Raw genomic sequence first — 20000 nt, 5'->3', positions numbered from 1 at the left:
AACTATTTGAATTAGTATATTTGTTTCTCTGGCCGAACTAACGTTAACGTTATAATCCTGCGGCCGAACTTTATTTAAAAACAACCAATCAATGGAAAATGAACCCGCCCATACCCGTGCTGATTGGTCCCTGTGCAAGACTAGACAGCGGGGATCTTTGATTAAACACTTGCTATCAGAAGAATAGAATCAGAAAAAAAGTTTTTGTTTTTACTTTTTTGTACTTAAGTACATTTAAAAGTAGAAACTTTTAGACTTTTACTTAAGTGTGTTTTTAGCCAGATACTCTGACTTTTACTTGAGTACGATTTTGAGACGGTACCAATACTTTCACTTAAGTATAATTTCTGGGTACTTTTTACACCCATGGCCATCGCTGCGTCATGCTTAGCCACACAGGCTGGTGTGGAGGTGGGTTTGTGGGGATCGGCTGTTTTCTGGGTGATTTCAGGTCAGGCTTCCGACATCTCTCTTGGCAAGTGAACCCGTTTGAAAGTACAGAAGGTTCCTGTGACTCCCGGCATTTAAAAAATCGGCTTCTCTGAAATTATATAAGCAATGTTTCGCTCTTCGGGGAGGAGTGAGGCAATCAGAATGGCAATCTGATATCATTAGAGCTTTTTCTAGAGGCCACTTCTATACACCAGCATGGTATGCCCCGATTTAGCCTGTAATAATAAGTAAATAACTTTTCTCTTGGCTCTAATTACACTGAGTTAATTTCTCCAATTACCACAAAGTGTTTACATCATCACGGCAAATGTACTCCAGTGTGGTCGTGTTGTCCTGAAGCAGCAGCAGAAGTTAGCCTGAAGCCCACATTAAACTTACTAGAAAACCCTCCAATGCACCTTCTTGACACCCCCCCCCCCCCCCCCCCTCCCCCATCCAGCATGTATTGCAGCTTTTTGGTTGCCTGGGTAACAGTAAAGACTCTGTGATCTCCTAGGTTACGTCTACGGCCAATGGCGTGGTGTCAGAGCTTGGCTCGGGAGGTTGTTTCCGTGCTCCACCACCAAAAAGCCGGCCGCCAGTAATCAAAGCAAGTGGCTCTCTTTCAAAACACTCTCTCCCTCCCTCTATCTCTCTCTCTCTCTCTCACCCCCCCCTCTTTCTTTATTCTCTCTCTCACTCTCTCTGATGCTTTTGTGGCTTGTCAAAGATCCTTTCTCTCCCCGTTTCTGTCTCGAGTCCTCTTTGGTTTCTAGACTCTATATGGACTCAGCCGTAGTACCCGATTGCTGCTGAGACCCGCTGAAAGCTCTGACAGTGGCAGAATGAAGCCTGCGATGCTTTCTTTTCTCTCCGCTTTGAACGACACAGAGGTTTATTGTCACCAGGCCTCGACCCAATTTCACCTGGAACTCGACAAAGGAGTGAAAAGTCACACAATGCGGTTTAGAACAGGAGCCAGACGGACATAGAGCAGAGCTATTGTACAGGCATCTCGCTTCACATATGTAGCGACTTCGGGTCCTTGAGAAGCGCTATATAAATAAAATGAATTATTATTATTATTTATGTAAAAGTACTTACAATTAAAATGTTGTAGGTTATGTTATAGCCATGAGTAATATATGGACGTATTAACAAAAATGTACAATTTGTACATATTACAAATACATATATTACATATTCCAAAAATGGTAACTTTTAACATTTTAAGAAAAGGCGAACGAACCCTGGACGCTCACATGGGAGGCAATTGCCTTTACCTCAAGACTACCAATTAAGACTGTTAGGGTTTGAAACCGACCTCAACAGCACGGCACAGACAGGTAGTTCAGAGTTAGCCAAACACTAGGGCGTATTTATTACAGAATCAAAAAGATCCAAATAACAAATCTGAATCAACAAAAAAGGAGAATGCCTTCGGCAGAGTTGTCTGCGGCTCTGCAGATCCTCCCGGTGTTAGAGGTGGGGAATCGGCTCTGCAGATACTCCCAGATCCAACTCAGAGTGGAAACGGAGAGAGAGAGAGAGATCAACAACAGTCCAACAGTACACAGAGGCAGTGCAGTTCAGTCCTCCCTTAGCTGAGTCCAGTATGAAATACAAGTGACTTAATCTTCGGTGTAAACTACACACAAGTTAGCTGAGTCCAGTACAAAACAAAACGGTACTTCTTCAGTGTTATCCAAACACACAATTTAGCTGAGTCCAGTACAAAACAAAACGGTACTTCTTCAGTGTTATCCAAACACACAATTTAGCTGAGTCCAGTACAAAACAAAAATGGTATTTCTTCAGTGTTATCCAAACACACAAAAACAGATAATCCAAAAAGGTTTGTTTCCAAAACTTACCAAAGCGCAAACGCGTAAAGCGGGCAACGAGGCGCAGCTCCAAACGGATGATCAAGATATTCACCAGCGGCGATCCAAAGATGTCCTGGAGGGAAAGTAGATGAGGCACAACAACGGGGGGAAGACAGGCAGTAGCAGTAGTAATCAAAACGACCCGACAACGATTGAAAGAAGGTCCGAGTATATGAAGCCTCTGGAGCGCTAATCACAAACTACGACAGGTGCGTGATGGAATTGGTAATCGCTCCTGAAGCGTGTGGCGGGGAATGCACCAATCAACACAGTACCTTGAAGAAGCGTGTGGCGGGGAACGAGCCAATCCTCACAAAGACACAGTTTTCTAACCCAAACCACTCTTACTCTTACCTTAAACTAACCATAACCTTAACCCTAGCCTTTTATCAAAATATTAACCATTAAATAAAGGTTGTAATCTGTAAATGTATTTGATTTTACTGTAATTTGACAGTAAGTGCTTGGCAACCATTGATGACAGACATTTACCGTTTTCTTGCAGCTTTTTTTTCTTACAGTGATAACTGTTGAACGTTAAAACAAATCATCATCATAGTATTGCTGTTTGTATCAGGGTGGGTGTCTTAGTCTAGTGGTGAGAGCTGTGTTTGTATCAGAGTGGGTATCTTAGTCTAGTGGTGAGAGCTGTGTTTGTATCAGGGTGGGTGTCTTAATCTAGTGGTGAGAGCTGTGTTTGTATCAGGGTGGGTGGCTTAGTCTAGTGGTGAGAGCTGTGTTTGTATCAGGGTGGGTATCTTAGTCTATTGGTGAGAGCTGTGTTTGTATCAGGGTGGGTGTCTTAGTCTAATGGTGAGAGCTGTGTTTGTATCAGGGTGGGTGTCTTAGTCCATTGGTGAGAGCTGTGTTTGTATCAGGGTGGCTGTCTTAGTCTAGTGGTGAGAGCTGTGTTTGTATCAGGGTGGGTGTCTTAGTCCATTGGTGAGAGCTGTGTTTGTATCAGGGTGGGTGGGTGACTTAGTCTAGTGGTGAGAGCTGTGTTTGTATCATTGTCTTGGTCTAGTGAGAGCTGTGTTTGTATCATGGTGTCTTGGTCTAGTGAGAGCTGTGTTTGTATCATGGTGTCTTGGTCTAGTGAGAGCTGTGTTTGTATCATGGTGTCATGGTCTAGTGGTGAGAGCTGTGTTTGTATCATGGTGTCTTGGTCTAGTGGAGAGAGCTGTGTTTGTATCATGGTGTCTTGGTCTAGTGGTGAGAGCTGTGTTTGTATCATGGTGTCTTGGTCTAGTGGTGAGAGCTGTGTTTGTATCATGGTGTCTTGGTCTAGTGGTGAGAGCTGTGTTTGTATCATGGTGTCTTGGTCTAGTGAGAGCTGTGTTTGTATCATGGTGTCTTGGTCTAGTGGTGAGAGCTGTGTTTGTATCATGGTGTCTTGGTCTAGTGGTGAGAGCTGTGTTTGTATCATGGTGTCTTTGTCTAGTGAGAGCTGTGTTTGTATCATGGTGTCTTGGTTTAGTGGTGAGAGCTGTGTTTGTATCATGGTGTCTTGGTCTAGTGGTGAGAGCTGTGTTTGTATCATGGTGTCTTGGTCTAGTGGTGAGAGCTATGTTTGTATCAGGGTGTCTTGGTCTAGTGGTGAGAGCTGTGTTTGTATCATGGTGTCTTGGTCTAGTGAGAGCTGTGTTTGTATCATGGTGTCTTGGTCTAGTGGTGAGAGCTGTGTTTGTATCAGGGTGTCTTGGTCTAGTGGTGAGAGCTGTGTTTGTATCAGGGTGTCTTGGTCTAGTGGTGAGAGCTGTGTTTGTATCATGGTGTCTTGGTCTAGTGAGAGCTGTGTTTGTATCATGGTGTCTTGGTCTAGTGGTGAGAGCTGTGTTTCTATCAGGGTGTCTTACTGTCTTAGTCTAGTAGTGAGACCACTCGCCCACAAACACAATCATTGTTAGTTTGGCTCCGGGTTGCACGTTTGTTTTGGACTTTCGCCGATATGAAATGTAAATATATTACTTATAGCTATAACATAACATATATTATGTACCTTTTTTCCTGTGGTTGATTAGTACTTTATTTATGTATTCTGATGAGACGGTGTTAGTACAGGAGGAGCTCGCTGATCTGAATCCATTGGGGATCGAGGTTACCGGGATGAGGGGAAATGTCCCAGTTGCTTTGATGACAGGAAAAAAAACACATTGAATTGGCAAAACAATGTTGTTCAAACTATGGGTGCTATGGACACATTTCTATACTAAAATTAACGGTTGACATGTTTTGAATAGTTTGTATTACCAATTAATGGAGTGTCCTAGGATTTTAACCATGGTTACTGTCATAGTGTCCTAGGAGTTACATCGCCATGGTTACTGTCATAGTGTCAGAGGAGTTAAATCACCATGGTTACTGTCATAGTGTCCTAGGAGTTAAATCACCATTGTTACGGTCATAGTGCTCTAGCCCTTAGGAGCTGTTCCAATATTCACTGTCATTGGAACAGCTCCAGGATTTGTCTCTTGATGACATCATCATCACTAGAGTCTCTGTGATGTTTGGCTTAAGGACTCTTCCATATTCACAAATAGAAACCGAGCTCTACAGTATTATAGAAACAATATATGTTAATTATATTTCATGGTGGATTTCCATTTTGAATAACAAACTGATTCGATGATGACATCCACATGAAACGGGGTGACATCAAACCAGCACTTTATTTCTGGTGATGATTATAAAAAAAAAACAATGTACAGCATCAAAGCCACATTTTTACAGGCACTGACTTAATTTTGGCAACACGTCCTCGTGGTAAGCGCTTAAATCCCCACCTGTCTAATAACCACCCACACACACATGCACGCACATGCACACACACACGCATGCACGCACACACACACACACACACACACACACACACACACGCACGCACGCACGCACGCACACACACACACACACACACACACACACACACACACACACACACACACACACACACACACACACACACACACACACACACACACACACACACACACACACACACACACACACACACACACACACACACACACATGCACACATGTCACCAGAACCCCAATGGAAAGTACCCCAGTCTACAGCTAGGAGGTGCAAGCGCACGGGTGTACTTTCCCAAAGGGCTCAGCTGATCATCCCATACCAGATTTCCCCAAGACCACAAGCAAGACAAGGAGAGAATGTTTGAGATACAATAGGTAACACTTTATTACAAAATATGATATATAGCACATGAATTCATAAGTTTATTTAAATAGCAATTTACTAGACTAACTAAAATACCATGCCCTTAGGCCTAGGGTAGTTAAGAACGGAGACGCTCCCTGCACTATAGGTCAACCCCCCCAGCTGTTATTTCCACCCACCTACTTGCCCTGCCCCTAAAACACTACACACGTGAGGGAAGGTGCTGCACTGCACACAGGTCTGGACACTATCACACTATTCATCCAAAGTATCACCACATACTTTTGTCAACTTCATGGCAAAAGCCTGGGCGTATATCACACTATTTATCCCAGGGAGGCACGGCACAGAATGATGAATAGTAATATTAAAATAATGAACACTGAATATAATATATATATAAAAGATAAGGGGGCTGTAGGGTAGTGGGGGATGTTGAACACTAAGGGTTATGCCATAGGCCAGAATGCTCCTCTCCACGTCCTAGCCTATACGTTTGGGCAGTAGCAGCGTTGGGTTACAAACATACAAAAAGATAGTTAAGACCGGGGCCCGAAGGTGAGGACCGGGAGGTCTCCTTCCCCTCCCGCTCTCGCAGGCCCTCACGCCTTCGGGCTAAAATACGGTCTGTCTGCAACGGGAATTTAGTGTACTCCAAGTGAGGGCGTATCGTAATGTCCTCCCGCCTGCAAGGGAGAGCACAAAAGCCAAGTCCCACGGGCGTGGGTTTAGAGTCACAATGCACACTTTCAATAGTATTCTTGATACACACGAGAGAGGCAGTTTCACAGAGGGAGAAGTGTCCAGGATACTGCGTTCCAATCTTCCACAGTTTACTTAGTTACTTGAATTAATGCCGTTCTTATACTCCACAGCTCGACACAGTTAATATCATTCACGATTCCAAATCACAGTTAGTTTGTTTCTCCACTGACCGCTCTGGAACCAGTTTGCTTGTCAGGCACGCATTCTGATATGTTTGTATTCCTTTTACTCATGGCATGCAGCGTTGCAATAATGTATCTCTTGGTTGAGGCTCCACTCATTTAACAGCAAGGTGAACACAGCAGTAGGCAGCATGAAAGGTTTCCACTGGGGAAAAAAGCACAAAGAAAGAGTTGTGTGTCCCAGTATTCCAGCAGCTCTGCGTCCTCCGGTGTCAACCTCCCAACTCTCCTTCTGCTGCTGTCAAGAACACATTTCCCCGACCATCTCCCGGGGCTTCATGCCACCGCCCATACACGCCCGCCAGCCAATCCACTGCTCCCTCCAGCGGCACACGCCTGCAATGTAAGAGAGGGAACTCCCATGGGTAGATCCCACGCTCAATGAATACACACATCTGCTACCGTTCTGCACTTGCCTGATATCAATTACTCCAGCGCATATCACCACATCAGTAGGACGGCTCCTCTCCTCCCACTGGAACACCATGGACTTCATCTGACAAGGGAATAATGGACAGCATAACACGGCACGGCTATAGGAATTACCATAACTACATATATTGCATATGCATTTGCCTGACACCCTGCCAGGTACGCATGTAGATCCTCACAGGACCATCACTGGGGCGTGTCCTCCTCTCAGGGTCAAGCAGGTCCATCAGCACACACACACACAGACACACACACACCTCCACCCGTGACATCCCCCCCCCCCCCCTATTTTGATGGCCGCCGGTCCCTCCAGCAAGTAATCTGGATGGGGATGCATTCCTGCCGGGCAGGGGCGGAGATTGTTATGATGCAAGGCACGACCAGGGCCCTTTCGTCCTTCAGGCCAGACCAGATACACGGGTTGGTCGGGTCGTTGTTGCCTGATGACTACATGGGGTCTTGGTACCCACCGTGGTGCCAACTTCCCATGGGCATGCCGACAAAAGTTCCTTACCAAGACCCGCTCCCCCGGCAGCAATGGTACTGCCCGTGCTCCTTTGTTATAGTGAGTACGGTCCCACCTCTGTCTCTTGGCAACATTCGCTTGTACACGCTCGTAGGCCTTAGTCAGTGTCTGGTGGTGGCTGTGAACCCATCCCTCCAGGGTGGCTCTCTGTTGCGGGGGCGAGACGTCATGTATCAAGTCCACTGGTAACCTGGCATGTCGACCAAACACAACAAAATGAGGAGTCATACCGGTACTAGCATGTATGGCATTATTGTAGGCTTGGACTAGGTATGGAAGCTGATGGTGCCAGTGTGGTTGGGTGTCTGGGTCGAGGGAGCCCAGCAGAGAGAGCAGCGTCTGATTAAAGCGCTCACAGGCCCCATTGCCCTGAGGGTGGTATGGAGTCATGCGGCTCTTCACGCACCCATACACATCACACAACTGCTGCATCAGCCGGGACTCAAAAGCAGCTCCTTGATCCATCAAAAACCGCTCCGGACACCCAAAGGGCTGGATCAGTGTCGTCCATAGCGCCTTGACTTACTGGCCGCCGTCTGATCCTTGGTGGGAACGGCAAAGGCGTAGCGCGAGAACAGGCCGGTCATCACCAGGATGTAGGGGTAGACATCGGCCGGCCGACCTAATGATAAGTAGTCCAGGCCCACCACCTCAAATGGGTAACTACTCCTGATGGAGCTCAGGGGCGCCCGTTGTTCTGATCCTGCCTTGCTTACTACACATATGGGGCACTCCCTGGTCCAGAGCTGTATTGCCTTGCCCATGCCTGCCCAGAAGAACCGCCGCCGCAGCAGGGATAGCACCTTCTCGGTACTAGAATGGCCAGCTGCCCGATGGTACTCCTTCCAGAGACCCTTGGCCCGACTGAGGGGTACAACCAGTTGGTCAGTGGTCAGGTGTGTATCGAACTCCATCACTCTTCTCACAATGAGCCCTTTGTGGAGGTTTAGGCACTCCCACTCCGCCAGCAAGCCCCGTAGGTCCGGAGGTAATTGACGGCGGCAGTCTAGGGGTGGCGGTGCCCCCTGGGTCAGCCATCGATGGACTTGTCGCAGGTCCGGATCCTCCCGCTGGCTCTGTATCCAGTCCAGTACCTCTGGGGCTGCTGCATCACAGCTTCCTCCGCCACTCTTCCTGATTGACAGCCCCTGGCTGGTATTTGATCACGTAGGAGTATTTTGCAAGCTGGGCCGCCCAGCGCTGCTTGTGTGCCCCCAGTCGGGCTGTTTCCAGATGCACCAGCGGATTGTTGTCCGTGAAGATAGTGAACTGGGCGCCCCAGAGGTAATCTTTGGATTTTTCGGTTATTGCCCACTTCAAAGCCAGCAGCTCCAACTTGAAGGAGCTGTAATTCTGGTCGTTGCGCTCCGTCTGGGAAAGGCCGCGACTGGCGTATGCAATGACCCGCTCTCGGCCCTCCTGGACCTGGGACAGGACTGCCCCTAGCCCCTCCAAGCTGGCATCCGTGTAGAGCCTGAACGGCTGGCCGTAGTCAGCAAAGGCCAAGATGGGGGCCTCCAACAGGTTCCTCTTCAGCTCCTCAAATGCCTGCTGACAGGGTGGCACCCAGGTCACTGGCGCAGACGGTCGTCCAGCAGTACCCTGGAGCAGTCGGGTCAGAGGGGCGGCGATCCGCGCAAAGCCGGGGACGAACCATCGATAGTACCCCACGAATCCCAAGAATGACTTCACCTGTTTGGCCGTGGTGGGCACGGGCCAGCTGTGGACGGCCTAGGTCTTCTCCGGGTCAGTTGCCACCCCTTGGCCGCTGACTATATGGCCCAGCTTTCCCAGCTGGAGTTTAAGACCGTGCTCCTGAAGCCGATGGAACACCATCTCCAGATGATTCAGGTGGCTCTGAAAGTCTGGGGAATAAACGATCACATCGTCCAGGTAGATCAGAAGGTGGTCATTCACCTGGCCGCCCAGGCAACGCTGCATCAATCGTTGGAAGGTGGCTGGGGCATTGCATCATAGACCAAAGGGCATCCGTTCAAACTGGTACAACCCCAGTGGCGTGGCAAAGGCCGTCTTCTCCTGGTCCTCCGGCGCCACTTCTACTTGCCAGTACCCGCTGGCCAGATCCAGGGTACTGTACCAGGTCGCCTGGGTCAACTTGGTCAATGACTCCTCTATCCGGGGCAGCGGGTATGCATCCTTGTGGGTCACAGCGTTCAGCTTCCGGTAGTAGACTACGCAGAAGCTCCAGGATCCATCCTTCTTGCGGACCAACACCACTGGGGCCGCCCATGAACTGGAGCTCTTGCACACCACCTAGCTGTCGATCATCCCCTGCAGCAGCATGCTCAACTCAGCGTATAACTTGGGTGGAATCGGACGGTACATCTCCCGAATCTGTGGTGCGTTTTCAGTGGAGATATTATGTTGAACCACCTTGGTACACCCAAAGTCCTCCTCATGTGCAGCGAATACATGGGTCCATCGGCGCAGCAGGGCAGCGAGCTGTACTCCTTGGTCCCCTGTCAGTCCCTCCCCCCTCAGATGCAGGGCCGTGTGGTCGGCCAGGGTGGGTTCAGCTACCCGACGCACATCCACTTCTACCACCCCGGGGCCGGTGTCTGTCAGAATCAGATTGTTGGCCCCATGTATATCCTGCAGGGGGACCAGTGACACCGTGGCCAGGGAGCATCGCTGGGGGATTAGCACAGAGGAGAGATGGGGGTTACAAATACGCAGTGGCACCTTACCTCCCCGTACCCAGCGGAGGGACCGAGCTACTCACCAGCCGCGCTCTCCTACCACCAGGTCGGTGTGGTCTTCCACCAGCACAGGGCAGTCCAGGCGACCCATCCGTGGAGTAACATCTGCTCAGACCACGATCTCAGGACAGGGGCCTATCGCTGCAGCCTAGCCGTGCCACTGGCAACGTCTGCTGGGGGGGTGCCTTGTACCTGCTGGTAAAGAGTAAATGCCTTTTCCCACACCTGCCGGGCCGCTGGAGGGACAGTGGACTTAAAAGCCTCCTGCCCTGGGTGTCCCTTCTTAAATAGGCCCTCCCAGCACTCTGATATAACATTTCATGCCGAACAGCCCATACTCAGTGCTAATACAGTCATCATTTACAATCACCACCCCTCTACCCAGTACCTCAATGCCGCCGATGGTGAAATCCAGAACCACGTAGCCCACAAACGGAATCTGTAGTCCATTGGCAGCTCGCAGGGTAAGCCACGGTAGTTCTCCGGCTCCCTCCACTTCTGGACAGCGCCCCACCACTGTCGGTCTCTGCAGGGCCTCCATCATACCTCCTGGACCGGTCACTTGCCCTGTAGTGACCGGGACCGCTGAAAATCCGGGGGAGGCGCCGTCCTATGCATGCAGTACCTCTCGATATGGCCTGCCTCCCTGCAGTTCCTGCAGATGGGCCGGCCCTGCTCATCCCACTGGTAGTTACAAGGCTCCCGGTTGTCAGGGCGCTGGCGTGGCCTGGCAGAAGGTCTAGCTGGAGGGCCTGGCTGTGCCCACCTCTGTGCGGGCTCGGGTCCGCACAGAACCACTGTCCGCTCTGGAACCAGTTTGCTTGTCAGGCGCGCATTCTGATATGTTTGTATTCCTTTTACTCACGGCATGCAGCATTGCAATAATGTATCTCTTGGTTGAGGCTCCACTCGTTTAACAGCAGGGTGAACACAGCAGTATGCAGCAGGAAAGGTTCCCACTGGGGAAAAAAGCACAAAGAAAGAGTTGCGTGTCCCAGTATTCCAGCAGCTCGGCGTCCTCCGGTGTCGACCTCCCGACTCTCCTTCTGCTGCTGTCAAGAACACATTTCCCCTTTGACCATCTCCCGGGGCTTCATGGCACCACCCCTACACGCCCGCCAGCCAATCCGCTGCTCCCTCCAGCGGCACACGCCTGCAACGTAAGAGAGGGAACTCCCATGGGTAGATCCCACGCTCAATGAATACACACACCTGCTACCGTTCTGCACTTGCCTGATATCAATTACTCCAGCGCATATCACCACATCAGTAGGACGGCTCCTCTCCTCCCACTGGAACACCATGGACTTCATCTGACAAGGGAAGAATAGACAGCATAGCACGGCACAAGACCGAAGCAGACTACAAAGAGTGACACGTTCAGCCGAACGCACAATTGGAGGGGGGCTCCCCACACTCCAGAACATTTACAACAAGCGTTGCAAGGGCAAGGCGAAGAGAATCATTAAAGACTCCAGTCACCCGAACAACTGCCTCTTTGAACTGCTGCGGTCAGGCAAGCGATACCGGAGTCTCAAGGCGAGCACAGAAAGACTCAGAAGAAGCTTCTATCCCCAGGCCATCAGGCTGCTAAACGAACAATGAATGAACACTACACAACAACAACCACCAAACGCACATAGCACACACATCCACACGCACACACTCACTTTAAACAAACACACTGTAGCACCCACTCCACACACTTTATAGCACACACCCACTTTAAACAAACACACTGTAGCACCCACTCCCCACATTTTATATTTATTGATGAAGGATTGCACTACAACTCGTACACCTTACTGTAAATTGTACCTAAATTGTACCTCATCCCATTTCTGCTTTGCACTATATAGTACTGTACATTAGTACACTGCATAGTATTGTATATTATATGGTAACTCAGAACATTGTACATATGTCTATACCGAACACTGTGACCTCATTTTCTTCTTCTAAAATTACATGCTATACTATGTTATTTGATACTATCTTGTCTAGCACAGTCTCTGGAGCGTAACAGTAAGAAGCATTTTGTATGAAAGTATTCTGTACTTCTGTATGACAACTATTAAAGAAACTTGAACTTGAAACTATAGGAAATTACCATAACTACATATATTGCATATGCACTTGCCTGACACCCTGCCAGGTACGCATGGAGATCCTCACAGGACCATCACTGGGGCGTGTCCTCCTCTCAGGGTCAAGCAGGTCCATCAGCACACACACACACAGACACACACACCCCCACCCGTGACACACACACACGCACACTCACACACACACACGCACACACACACACGCACACACACACACACACACGTGCCCGCGCGCGGCCCCTGGCTCCACCGCTGCAGCAGGTTAATCCAGCTCTGATGGGAGACGTGGCCTCTTCCAGCTAATAGGGCAGAAAACAACCTTCAGGTGTATGAGGAGTGTTTCACACGCGAGACAAGTCAGACCTCCAGCTCTGGAGGATGCCAGCGGGTGACAGACCCCACCAGACGGCCCCTGACATAATGACCCCCCCCCCGTAAGCTCTTCACAGGGTTCAGAAGGAGGCTCCCTGCCAGAGGGGGGACCGTGTGCCAGGGACTGAATAACACTAATAGGGAGGTGTAGTGGTTTACGTTATTGCTGTTCCCGGCCGGTCCACCATCTTGAAAACACAATGTAATTCCCCATTGTCTAGTTTTAAAACAAATACAGCATGAACATTTGCATGGTGTATCTTTCTGTGCTTATTCATCCACAATCTATAGCTCAACATGAAAATATTCGCAATTAATCTTAAAAAGAAATTGCTGAATTTAATTTCAACCAAAAATGCTTAAACAATAATGTTAGTGATAGAAGAGAACTCGTTGTGTGCAAAAATGTAAAGCTTTTTTCAATATTCATGAGGCAGAATTGTTACAATAGCCGATAATACATTGATCCCAATGATAAATCCCTATACGGGTGGACCTCGCGGGCGGTCCAAAGCGACGTCAGACTACACCTCCCTATTACTCTGCAGTCCAGGCTTTGTGGTGGTGAGCCAGAAGACGCTGAGCCTTTTCACAATGTTTGCTTGAATATATATATTTTTTATATATTTGAAGCAACATTTGCCGGTTTGCCACAACGACCAGAATGTGAAGAGAGACTCCCAGATGGGTTGATCTGGATACTTAACTTTTCTGTGTTTCCAGGATCGCTCTCGAGCATCGTTGGGACATTTCTTTAACTAAAACCTTTAGTGAAATGTACAATTTTACAGTAGAAAGCTACACTGTCAAAAGTAATGGCATCTGGGACCTGCATCTGTATGTGTGTCGCTGAGGGAACTTTCCCTTTAGTTCTGAGGTTCATTTGGAGTTTGAAGAACTGCCCCGTGCGCAGCACTTTGATGAGCATCCTGAAAATAAAAAAAATATTAGATTTTTGTAGCTTTTGTCTTGAAATGGATCAGTTATCATCAGTGTGCGGGTTCTTCCTACCGGGCCTCGTGTACTGTTCCGTTTGGAATCGACGCCCCCTGTGTGTCAGTATTGTGTACCGACTAAATCTGTCATTTAATTGAGTCTATGAAAATTCAAATCAGACGTCTTAAAAACTCTTCCAATCAGCCAGAAAGTGTGATTAGTGAATTGTATTAGGTCTAACATTCTTCTTCTTCCTCCTCCTCTTCCTCCTCCTCTTCCTCCTCCTCCTCCTCCTCCTCCTCCTCCTCCTCCTCCTCCTCCTCCTCCTCCTCCTCCTCCTCTTCCTTCTCATCCTCCTCCTCCTCCCCTCCTCCTTCTCTTCCTCCTCCTCATCCTCCTCATCTTTCTCCTCCTCCTTCTCTTCATCCTCGTCCTCATCTTCCTCATCCTCTTCCTCATCCTCCTCTTCCTCTTCTTCCTCTTCCTCCTCCTCCTCCTCGTCCTCATCCTCGTCCTCCTCCTCTTCCTCCTCCCCGTCCTCCTCCTTCTCTTCCTCCTCCTCCTCCCCTTCCTCTTCCTCCTCCTCCTTCTCTCCCTCCTCCTCCTCCTTCACCCCCTCCTCCTCCTCTTCCTCCTCCTCCTTCTCGTCCTCCTCCTTCTTCACCCCCCCCTCTTCCTCCTCCTCCTCCTCTGCATCCTCCTCTTCCTCTTCCTCCTTCTCTTCCTCCTCTTCCTCCTCCTCCTTCACCCCATCCTCTTCCTCTTTCTCTTCCTCCTCTTCCTCTTCCACCTCATCTTCCTCTTCCTCCTCTTCCTCTTCCTCGTCCTCCTCCTCCTCTTCCTGCTCCTCCTCCTCCTCCTCTTCCTTTTCCTGCTCCTCCTCTTCCTTTTCATCCTCCTCCTCTTCCTCCTCCTCCTCTTCCTCCCCCTCCTCCCTCTCCTCTTCCTCTTCCTCCTCCTCCTGCTCCTCTTCCTCCCTCTCCTCCTCTTCCTCTTCATCTTCCTCCTCCCCCTCCTCTTCTTCCTCCTCCTCCTCTGCTCCCCCTCCTCCTCTTCCTCCTCCTGCTCTTCCTCCTCCTCCGCTTCCTCCTGCTCTGCATCCTCCTCTGCCCCCCCCCCCTCCTCCTCCTCTTCCTCTTCATCTTCTTCCTCTTCCTCTACCTCCTCCTCTTCATCTTCCTCTTCCTCTTCATCCTCCTCCTGCTCTTCCTCCTTCTCCTCCTGCTCCTCCTCCTCCTCTTCCTCCTCCTGCTTCTCCTCTTCCTCTTCTTCTTCATCCTCCTCTTCCCCCTCTTCCTCTTCCTCCTCCCCCTCCTCCTCTTCCTCCTCCTCCTCCCAGATAGCGTGGAGGATGACGTGGAGCTGTCTACAGTCCGCCATCGCCCCGAGGGCCTGGAACAGCTGGAGGCTCAGACGCGCTTCTCCCGCAAAGAGCTACAGATCCTCTACCGCGGCTTCAAGAACGTGAGTGTCGAGTCGCTCTCCGTCCGTGTGCGCCGCCGTCTTGCATAAAAAAAAAGACAAGTCTGCATAGTAGAAATGCAGGGGTGTAAAGTACTTGAGTAATTGTCAGTTGAGGTTTTTAAAAGGGGCCTAAAAACAAGGCATTTGCCTGAATTATTCTTTTACTTTTATTTTTACTTCTATTATTATTATTTTATTATTATTATTATTATTATTATTATTATTATTATTATTATTATTATTATTATTATTATTATTATTATTATTATTATTATTATTATTATTATTATTATTATTATTATTATTATTATTATTATTATTATTATTATTATTATTATTATTATTATTATTGTACTTTGTTACAATACTTAAGTACTGTTTTTGGGGGATTTGTAATTTACTCTAGTATTATTAGGTTTGTACTTAAATCAAATCAAATGTATTTGTAAGGCCCGACAACACACGTTAATGTCCCCCATGGGCCGGACACGTCTTCTTTTAAAAAAGTCAAGAAGAAGCATCACAATAAATCAAGAACAAAACAAAAACACCATAGAGTAATTTTATTTTTTTAAATAAACACAAAATAAATGCAACACTCCCAGACACGCAAAACTCACTAAAAACCTTGCAATAGGAAAAAATGCACCACAGGCAATGTGGAGGAGAGAAACCTTAGAAGGGCCATTCAAGGGGGGATCTCCCTTCTTAGATGTCGGTGATAGTAGTGTTGCAGTAAAAACAGGCGAACAGTTGGTAAGCATGCACTCATATGTGTAATGAAACAGATGCAGTGATGCCACAGATTACTTGTAAAAATGATCTGATTACTGATTACTTGATTATCAAAGTAACTAGGTTATGAAGTCGTCGTCGTCGTCCCCTGCTGCTGCCACAACATAAGAATGACAACCAGTTTTTTTACTTAAGTACTGTTTTTTGGGGGATTTGTACTTTACTCTAGTATTATTAGGTTTGTACTTTTACTCAATTTCATTTCAGAGGAAAGAAACATCCTTTTTTTCAAATGCAGTACAAGTACAAATCTCGCAGGTCCAACTATTTTAATTAGTATAAGACTAGAGAGCGGGGATCTTTGATTAAACACCTGCTATCAGAAGTTTTTACTTTAACTCTTTAGTACATTTAAAAGTAGAAACTTTTGTTACTTTTACTCAAGTGTGTTTTTAGCCAGATACTCAGACTTTTACTTGAGTAAGATTTTGAGACGGTACTCATACGTTCACTTAAAGGGGCCATGTACTGCTATTCCTAGCACTATTTGGGCAACTTTACACAATTCCTGTTAGTCTATTGAAGACATTTGTAAGGTTTTTTTCAAAAAAATGCATTGTTTTATATTTCTAATCAAGTACTCAAAACGTTAGGTTATGGCTATATCACCAATACTCACAGAACTTGGTTATAGCCATAACCTAACGTTCTGTATCATATGGCTCCGCTCGGCGTCACTACCGCACAAGGGAGGCCGAGCGAGAGCCATCGCCCGACAAATATACCCCGCTGAGGCCCCCCACAACCATCAGATCAGGGAGGACCGAGCCCCCCCGACCCCCCCTAATGGAGGGCACCCCCCCTATTGGAGGTTCCCGGGAGGGCGACGGATCCGACCGTGCGAAGAGGCACTCAAGCAACTCCACGCACAGGGTGAGCAGACCGTGGCTTGACCCCATGACTACACACACGCACAACCCGCATGCCACCCGGGAACAAACGGAAGGAACAACCTCGTTACTGCCCCCAGAATCACGGGGTCAAGAACAAACCCAACCCCGTGGCAAGGCCGTAGCAGCGGAGCGCGAAGGAAGACCCAGACCCACCGAAGGGACTGGATCCCCTGGAAAACGGGGGCCCGGAGAGGTCAATGACGCCAGGCATCAAGACCCCACCAGGCGGTCACTTAGTGACACCGCCCCCCACATCGCCAGCGTATTCGGATCAGGCCCCTCCAAGAGCAGGCCCTTTCCCCCCAATAGCACACCGCCTGGCATACTGATCCTGCAGAACAGCAGTCAGCACGGCCGTAACACTCAAAGGTTAACCAACGGAAGCAGGCAGCGTACCGGGGAAACCAGGCAAACAGGCTGTAACCCGAGCCTGAAGCACTGCGGACGAGACAGGCGCCAAAGGAGTCCGCTGAAAACAGCCGCACCGGCGGATAGGGGCGTATGCTGGCGTTGTTGATCCACCATGACAAAGCCTCCTTTAAAAAAAAAAACCACCCAGAGGGGTTGAGGCAGAGAAGGCTGACATGATTGGCAGACGTCATGAACGTGCAGGGGCACACTCCAACCGGACAACCCGGGAGTTGACACTGCTCCAACACACCAGAGAACCAACCACCATGTCGTTACCCTATGCGGTGGTTGTTCCTATAACCCCACAGGAAAAACTCCAAAACACACCTGCGGGTGTCATACCGCAGTACAAGTGTTGCAGTTTTCAAAAAAGGGGGGTTATCCCAGGCCTACGGGTCAACGAACAGTACTTCGGACCGGGCCCGGCGGCACGGGAAGCACAGAGTTACCAGAGGAGGTCTAAGACCACCCCAACAGCCCCCTCCACGCCATGCGTGAAAGAGGAGAAAAGAATGGAGAACCAGCCCCAAGCACACCGCCCTTGGTATTTTTAGGCGGTCTCCCAACCAAGTACTAACCAGGACCAAACCAGCGTAGCGGCCGAGATCGAACGAGATCGGGCGTGTACAGGTTGGCATGACCGTAAGCCCATTACGACAGTGCAGAATACAATACGTACCCAACAAGGGTCTCCATAGTGCCTAACCCTGCGATACCCGGACCGAACTGGCATTTTTCCCCCCGAAAAAAAGCACAAGTCCAGGCGGACAACGGGTTTAACTGACCTGGACCAGCGTGACCAGGAACCAGTCCCCGTGCCCTAACCCACGCCGACATGCCTACTCCAGGAGGAGGGGCAGATAGGCGTGTTGATCTTAAAACATGAAAAGAAGGCGCCACCCAGACGGTCGGTGCGAACCGCGCCTGGTGGCCCACCCCAAGGGCGTGAGACCCCTCTACATATGTTTAGATCCATTCCGTCATCATCCCCCAGACATGAACGAGAATCCGTCGATAACCAATACAGGTCGTCGGAAGAGGAAAAAACCTCCATCCCAGTTGCTTTATAAAAACGCTGTTTTAAACCACAAGCAACCAAGGCGTGCTAGCCACCCACCTGATCTTCACAGAACACCCCGAGCTAGCACTTAATCGTGTGTCGGGACACAACCACATCAATGAACAGGCCTATTTAGACCTTTCAGTGAATCCCCAAGGCGCCCAGGGGAACGACAAGAGGGGTGTGGTGCTTCCTTAATAAAAAAAGAAGGAAGCACCAACAGTATGAATCCCAGTCTACACAGCCGGGGGTAAAAACCGCTTATATTTTTACATCCAGTCCACCCCTTCCACAGAGGATTTAGACCGAAATTCCCCAGAAAGCCTCCCACATGAGTCGTAGAATGAAAAAGCCATGGCAACTGCGAGTCACATGAACCAACTGACTCAAGTTACACATAAAATCGAGCATAGCGGACCCGTAAGTCCTATGCTCCAACCCGACACACCACAGACCACCTTACATAAGGTTTACTCACGGAAGCCATCGTCATAGCAACGTAACGTACGCTATGACGGGGGAAAACCCCGCACATAACTCCTGTTTGTAATAGGAGCATAGTCAGGACAACCCTTCCCCCCCCCCCGCCAAGGCGTTTAAAAACGGCTTGCCCTGACTGGCCCAACAGGAGATGATAAAACCCATTCGACCAATCAAGTGGGAAGGAGGGGTTTATTCGGCACCCCCTCACAAAACCCTTCCCCTGCACAAAATAACAACTGTAAGCATATGAAAACCTTTGGTAGAAGCCAATGAATAGGCCAAGCTAATACAATGCATGCTACCCACAGAATGTGAACAGGGTTTACAACAAAACCAAGTCGTGTGCGTGTGTGAATCCTACACCCGCATTCCATGTTGTACATAGAAAAACACTGATAGAGAGTATAACGGCTAGGCCGTGGAACGTGTGTATACGAGCATTACTGCAACTAACACAACAGTGTTGTAGTTCAACATTACTTCGTGTGTAAGCAACAGACCATACAACCAGCTTCTACCTGTATGTGGAGCGTCAGGCCGAGATAGAAACCCTTCTATAACCGCGTGAAAAGCTGCAGACCTTGCTTTAATCTCATAACACGAACGTAACTCATATACCAATGTAGATTCACACTTTTCAACCTTATCATATTTTGGTGAAGAAACACACAGTTTGTTTAACAAAAAAATACAATACTTTTTATTTAATTAACAAATAATATGATAGGGCCGGGGAGGGGTAAAAGTGGGGACCGCATGGGAAAAAAGTTACTGTCTAGCGGCGTCTGCTGCCTCGAGCCGCTCGGGCTTTGCCACCCCCAAGAAGCCCCGGAGGGACGGTAGGCAATCGGTTGCTGGTCTCGTCGATCCCTACCGTCACCCCCGGTCGTAGATGGGCCGGCTACAGCAGCAGCACCGTCTCTCCTCCTGGCCTTCGTCGATGGGCCAGCAGTGGCGATGGAGGCATTGGCAGCCACGGCGGAGGAACCTCGACGACACGGAAGCCTTCTGACTCCACCGGCGACGACGGGAGGCGGAAAATGGGGTTGGAGTACGGACCTCTCCTCTGCCATCTCTCTGCATGTTGAGGTCATCAGCTGCAGGGCCTTCCCGAATAGTCCAGCATCGGAGAGGGTGGCCGTCAGAAGAGGAGACCTCTTCTTCTCCGGCACACGGGCCTGCTCCAGCCAAAGGTGGCGCTGGATCAGAGTAGCCAGGGCGCGCACTTTCCCAGAGGCTATGGCCTGCACCTGGGTCAGATGCAGGACAGCTCCTGCCGCCTGGGTGAGCTGATCATGTTGTACCTCCGACCGCTCCGTGCCGCCCCGTCATTATCCCGGATACAAATCTAGCCAGCTGTG

The 20000-nt window shown here is 49.1% G+C and overlaps 1 protein-coding gene across 3 annotated transcripts in view; it reads left to right on the top strand.

Moving 5' to 3' along the window:
* kcnip4a (potassium voltage-gated channel interacting protein 4a) overlaps positions 1 to 20000 on the top strand; it is a gene marked incomplete at both ends in the record, with an annotated part of 306188 nt that overhangs the window by 203467 nt on the left and 82721 nt on the right. For all 3 annotated transcript variants that reach the window (XM_084312712.1, XM_084312711.1, XM_084312710.1), the window contains one exon: positions 14873 to 14997. In XM_084312712.1, coding sequence (XP_084168838.1) covers positions 14873 to 14997 — 125 coding nt within the window. The remainder of the gene's footprint in view (positions 1 to 14872; positions 14998 to 20000) is intronic.

This window comes from Notolepis coatsorum (assembly GCF_963971535.1).
Source record: "Notolepis coatsorum genome assembly, chromosome: 4".
NCBI classification, from domain to species: domain Eukaryota; kingdom Metazoa; phylum Chordata; class Actinopteri; order Aulopiformes; family Paralepididae; genus Notolepis; species Notolepis coatsorum.
This window is presented reverse-complemented; position numbering and strand designations above follow the sequence as displayed.